The sequence below is a fragment of the Nanorana parkeri genome, unplaced genomic scaffold (genome assembly GCF_000935625.1).
Source record: "Nanorana parkeri isolate BGI_ZX_2015 unplaced genomic scaffold, ASM93562v1 scaffold482, whole genome shotgun sequence".
Classification (NCBI taxonomy): Eukaryota; Metazoa; Chordata; class Amphibia; order Anura; family Dicroglossidae; genus Nanorana; species Nanorana parkeri.
This window is the reverse complement of record NW_017306750.1, coordinates 693,900-698,920: the sequence shown is the minus strand read 5'-3', so window position 1 is coordinate 698,920 and position 5,021 is coordinate 693,900. Positions and strand designations below refer to the sequence as shown.

General features: G+C 45.6%; 1 protein-coding gene across 1 annotated transcript in view; it reads right to left on the bottom strand.

The window, feature by feature from the left end:
• Positions 1 to 4,258: 4,258 nt before the first annotated feature.
• The window catches only part of MED30 (mediator complex subunit 30), a 6,094-nt gene continuing 5,331 nt past the window's right edge, over positions 4,259 to 5,021 (bottom strand). The window contains exon 4 of the mRNA XM_018560858.1: positions 4,259 to 4,445. Coding sequence (XP_018416360.1) covers positions 4,350 to 4,445 — 96 coding nt within the window. The 3' untranslated portion in view covers positions 4,259 to 4,349. The remainder of the gene's footprint in view (positions 4,446 to 5,021) is intronic.

Genomic DNA, 5,021 nt, shown 5'->3' with positions numbered 1-5,021 from the left:
GCCCCTCAGGGGGGCGGGCTTGCGATGATCGCAAGTACGATCTGCCTGTCCAAGATGGGCAGATTGTACATTTTTTTAAGTACTTTACAACCCTCGCAAGACAAAAGTCTTGCGAGGGTTGTAAAGTGTATGGCCACCTTAAGGAAGACATTACAGTTACAATGCAAATCAACAGATGTTGGTTAGGAGGGTAATCATCGTTTTATGTGTGGGGACATCTTAAAGGCTAGTTCCACCTTTCTAACCAGGTTTCAGGTCACTCCCATACTCAGGGTATATCATGAAAGATGGTTAAATCGCAATTTCTCCCCACCCCGACCCCGCTTACCGGAATCAGGGCCGGATTTACTCTCTATGCTGCCCCAAGGCCAGGTTCCTCAATGCGCCCCCCTGTATGCAGGCTGTATACAAGTTATCTCTGCAACATCTCTGGGATCACTTGTACAAAACAAGTGTCAGCTTCCCCGCTGTACATTTAGCTCTGCTTGCCCAAAGTTGTTTTCTAAATGTAGAAAACCACTACCCGCCCGGCACCCAGGACTGCATGTCCTAGGCATTGGGAGATAGGAATTCCACACCCCTGCTGCCCCAAGGCCGGGCCTCGGTTGGCCTTGTGGGAAATCCGGTCCTGACCGGAATCACAGGGTTCTTCTCCCTTGCAGGCTTGTGTTGAATGTGTTGTGCGGCAGAAGAACATGTCGTTCTCAAGCAATAAAGTAGACAGCACAGGAAGTTATGAGCACACTGGATTTCTTTTAGCACCCTGTCACCTCTCCTGTGCTAGAGTGACAACGTTCACTCACTATACTGTATCTACGGAGGAGCAGTGTTGTCACCCTAGGCTGCTTGTTCCTGCTTAGGACTACAAACCCCACCACCACCGCCACCTAATCTCCATAACACAGGGGAAGGTGTTCCCTAGTCAACAGGGCTGATAACACTGATGGAGGTTTGAGTGCAGCAAGTAATGAGCTCACTGGATTTCTTGTAGGATCAACAGATATTCATTTGCAGGTATCCAACAGATATATAGCAAAACACTGCCGATGGTATATTAAACAAAGGGGCAAATAAGAAAAGTCCAGTTAGGGTTTACATACATTGTAACATGACTTGACTAATGTGTGAAAGTCGCTCATTGGCATGAGAAGGCAGCTCTACTAAGTTTTATGCACTCGGGGTGATATGTCATCTTTTCAGTAAATGGAATTCCACTGTACAGGAGGAAATGATTTGTTAAATCCTGAAATTGGCAAAGTATAGAGGACTTTACAGTAACATTTATCTGATGTTTGATTGCAGGATCACATTGTTTCTATAGAAAACTATACTGGTCACGCTATTGTAAAGCTGTGACTTTAATACAGAGAGCTAGCCTGTGCATTGCTGGATTGCAGTCACTGGGCTACATGGAGAGGAAGGCTTCCAAGGGCCAAAATATAAATCCATATAACGTGTATCTAGAGCTCAAATCTTTTTTTTTTTAGTTTTGGGTAGAGCAGGTCATTGCTAAATTCAGTCAGCTTTTTTTTTTTGTCCCATTGGGGAGATTTCACTTCACTTCCTGTCCTGGAGACATAACAGGAAGTGAGTGGAAATCTTTCCCCAAAAAAGCTGGCTATACACTGAGGGGCTGAACGGTGATTCCCCATCCATGTTAGATGCTTGGATGGAGGAATCCTCCTGCCCTAGCCCCTTTGCCACCACCAGCCTATTGTATCTTGACCATGGCAGTGTGTCCCCATCAGAATATACAGTGACTGAAGCAGATTGGCTGTCACTGTTCGGCTATAATTGTGAGGAAGGGTGTGAAGATATTCTAGGGGCCGATCATTCCATTTCAAAGCAGGACGGCGTTTAGTTTGTGCACATGGATCTGCCCGCAGCTGGCAATGTTATCACCAATACAGGGGAGTCCCAGAAGAAAAGAAATGTTCCGTTTTGTAAGTCGCGAACACATCACGCACGGTCTCCCCCGGGAGCTCGCAGCACGTAGCGGCAGAGATGATTTTCTCCAAATGATATTTTTACCAGGTGCCAGCTGTGACGGGTCTGTAGATAGCTTAGTTCACGTTTGAAAGAGTTTATTTTCCTTCGGTATTGCAGTAATGATGAAGCTGTGTGATTGTGAGCTGTACTAAATGTCGGAACAGACCCTGGAAGTCATAGAGTATCTGCACCACCATACCACAACTACCCGGGAATGCAACAAATTCATGTCAGAGACAAAGCCTGCCTTGTGCACAGGTCTCAGGGCCATGGTGTGGCCAAGCTTCTTTGGTTGCTAGGCGATGGTCTCGCCCCCAGCCTTCTAGCAACCAAGAACATTGTGTTGCCAGCCTGATTGGTTGCTAGGATGCTGGTGGTCTCTGGGCTATCAGCCTCCTAGCATCCAATGACTGTGAGGTCAGCCTGAGTGGTTGCTAGGACACTGGGGGCCTCTGGGTTCCAAGCCTCCAAAGACATTGTGAGGACCAGCCTGATTGGTTACTGGGGGCCTCTGGGTTCCAAGCCTCCAAAGACATTGTGAGGCCAGCCTGATTGGTTGCTGGAACACTGGGGACCTCTGGGTTCCAAGCCTCCAAAGACATTGTGAGGCCAGCCTGATTGGTTGCTGGAACACTGGGGACCTCTGGGTTCCAAGCCTCCAAAGACATTGTGAGGCCAGCCTGATTGGTTTCTGGGACACTGGGGGCCTCTGGGTTACTAGCATCCAAAGACATTGTGAGGCCAGCCTGATTGGTTGCTAGGACACTGGGGGCCTCTGGGTTGCTAGCATCCTAGCAACCAATAACATTCTGTGGCCCGCCTGATTAATTAGTAGGATTCCAGCCTCCTAGCAGCCAAGGATGAGTTCAGGTTCAGACCGAACCCAGCCCAAAATCTGAGCTATACAGAACCCAGAAGGAGCTCCTCTTGAACACGGACGTAAGCTCCTTCCATGCCGTGCAATCAGCTGTAAAACAGGGAATTTTCCACTTGCAGCTTGATGTAAACAAAGGGGCAGTATACAGTGACATCATTGACCTTGATCATACACCTATATGTGCCCATAAAAGGTAAATTATGTCAGCAAAAGCATCCCGCATCCCCTTTGTTTACATGCAGCTGATTGGCCAGCTCAATGCTGATTGGGCAGAAAGCCAATCAGGAAGCCGGGAGGTGGGTCATTACTCGCCGCCCAGCTTCCTGAACGCACGGGAAGCTGGCTCCATGTTCCCCTACAGCACTGCTGGCCAGAGGAAATCTTCCTCTGACTGGAAGTTCCGGTATTGCAGCATTTGGGCGAGTATGAGTGCTCACACAAATACTCTGTATCTGCACCGATACTAGTATCGGTGCATCCCTACTAATTTGTATTGAGATTGTAGTCCATCATGGGAGCGAGCTTGGGGGACAAAAGTAGTCACCCTCCAGAAGGAAGGACAGTGTCAGCACCAATTCAGAGATGATTGGAGGATCTACAGCCGAGTGATACACAAATAGAGCTCCAGTATTGTCAATAGTTAGGCTGTCACTTTAACCCTTGCAGTGTGGGCATAGCCCTACTGCAAGGGCAAGTTTTTAAAATTTGAGCTCTTCTTTAACATTACTAGACATTGCCTATAACAGAGCAAATCTTAACTTTCTGAGTTCAGGTCAACTTTAATAAAGCGATTGGTGTTAGTGTATACATTTTTGATTTGTTTGGATCATGGATATTTATTGAACTCATGAGTTTATCCTTTATAGAGTGGTGCTATCCTACGCTTATGGTTTACAAAACTAACTTTGTGACAGCACATTTGTTGCCTCTATGTCTGTGAAAAAAAAACCAGTCATGATACTTAATCATGACTGCCAGCATGCATCCCAGCAGCTGTCCAAGCAACAGAGAGTAAGCTTCAAAACAGGAAGCAGATCAAAAAGCTTTGCCTTTCCAAGACAATCGGAACTCAATCTAATAGCCCACCAGCAACATAAACACGTTCTATGCCAGGGACCAGGGCTTAGACTGAGTGACAATATGACATCCTGAATCCTCCTAGTTAACATCTTAATCTTTTACCCATCAAAAATGTGACCAGAGAAATCTGAAAGTAACAATGAAAATCCCTTTTACACAATCAGACTGTGAAACAGGAGAAAAAAAGACTCAAGCCATATCTGTCATCGAAGAAAGCCGGCAGCAGCCTTGAGAATGAAGCAGACATGTACTGAAGATCCTTCCCAGGAAATGTTTTTTTTTTTCTTTTTAATCAGGTATAAATATAAAAAACTATTTTACAACACATTATTCCATCCACAGCCCGTATGAAACAGTATTTATTACACAAAATTACTTCTAAAAAAGAAAAAACAAAACCATATTAGTTTCTCATTGCAAGCATTGCGTTTATATCCCAGATGAGATTCCGTAACTGATCCATGATTTGCTTCAACTGCTGATTCTTCTGTTTTAATTTCTGCAAGAGAGAAAATATGTCGTTAGTAATCTCGAAGGATGAAATGCATGTGAATAATTACAACAAACCTCACAGAACTGCAACCGTCGGGATTGGGGGGTGAGTGATTTTAAAATAGACTTTAAATCAAATTCCAACTTTTGCAGCCAAGTTGGGATAACAATTACTTCAGATTTGTTACATGTTTCTCATTCACGGAGCGTAAAAAGTTTTCTTTTAAATTGCTGTTTGCACATTATATGCTCTATTCTGGCAGGAAAATGTGTTCTCTGTATGGAGTTTGGCTCTGCAATGCAAGGGGGGAGCAGGGAAGGATAATGTTAAAGTAGTATTAAGGTCTGGGCCTTTTTTACCTTAAAAGGAGAACTATGGGGTCAGGGCTTTTCCCCATAGTTCTCCTTAGGGTAACGTGAGGACACAAACTAGCGTCCTCCTGTCACCCTAGGCTCAGTATATAGAGAGCTACAACTCGCGGTATACTGAGACGCCGCAGCCGGAGCGGATCCCGACATCGATGTCGAGATCCGCCCAGTTGCGTGAGTGACAGCTGGCTCTGCCTATCTAGAGGCAGAGCCA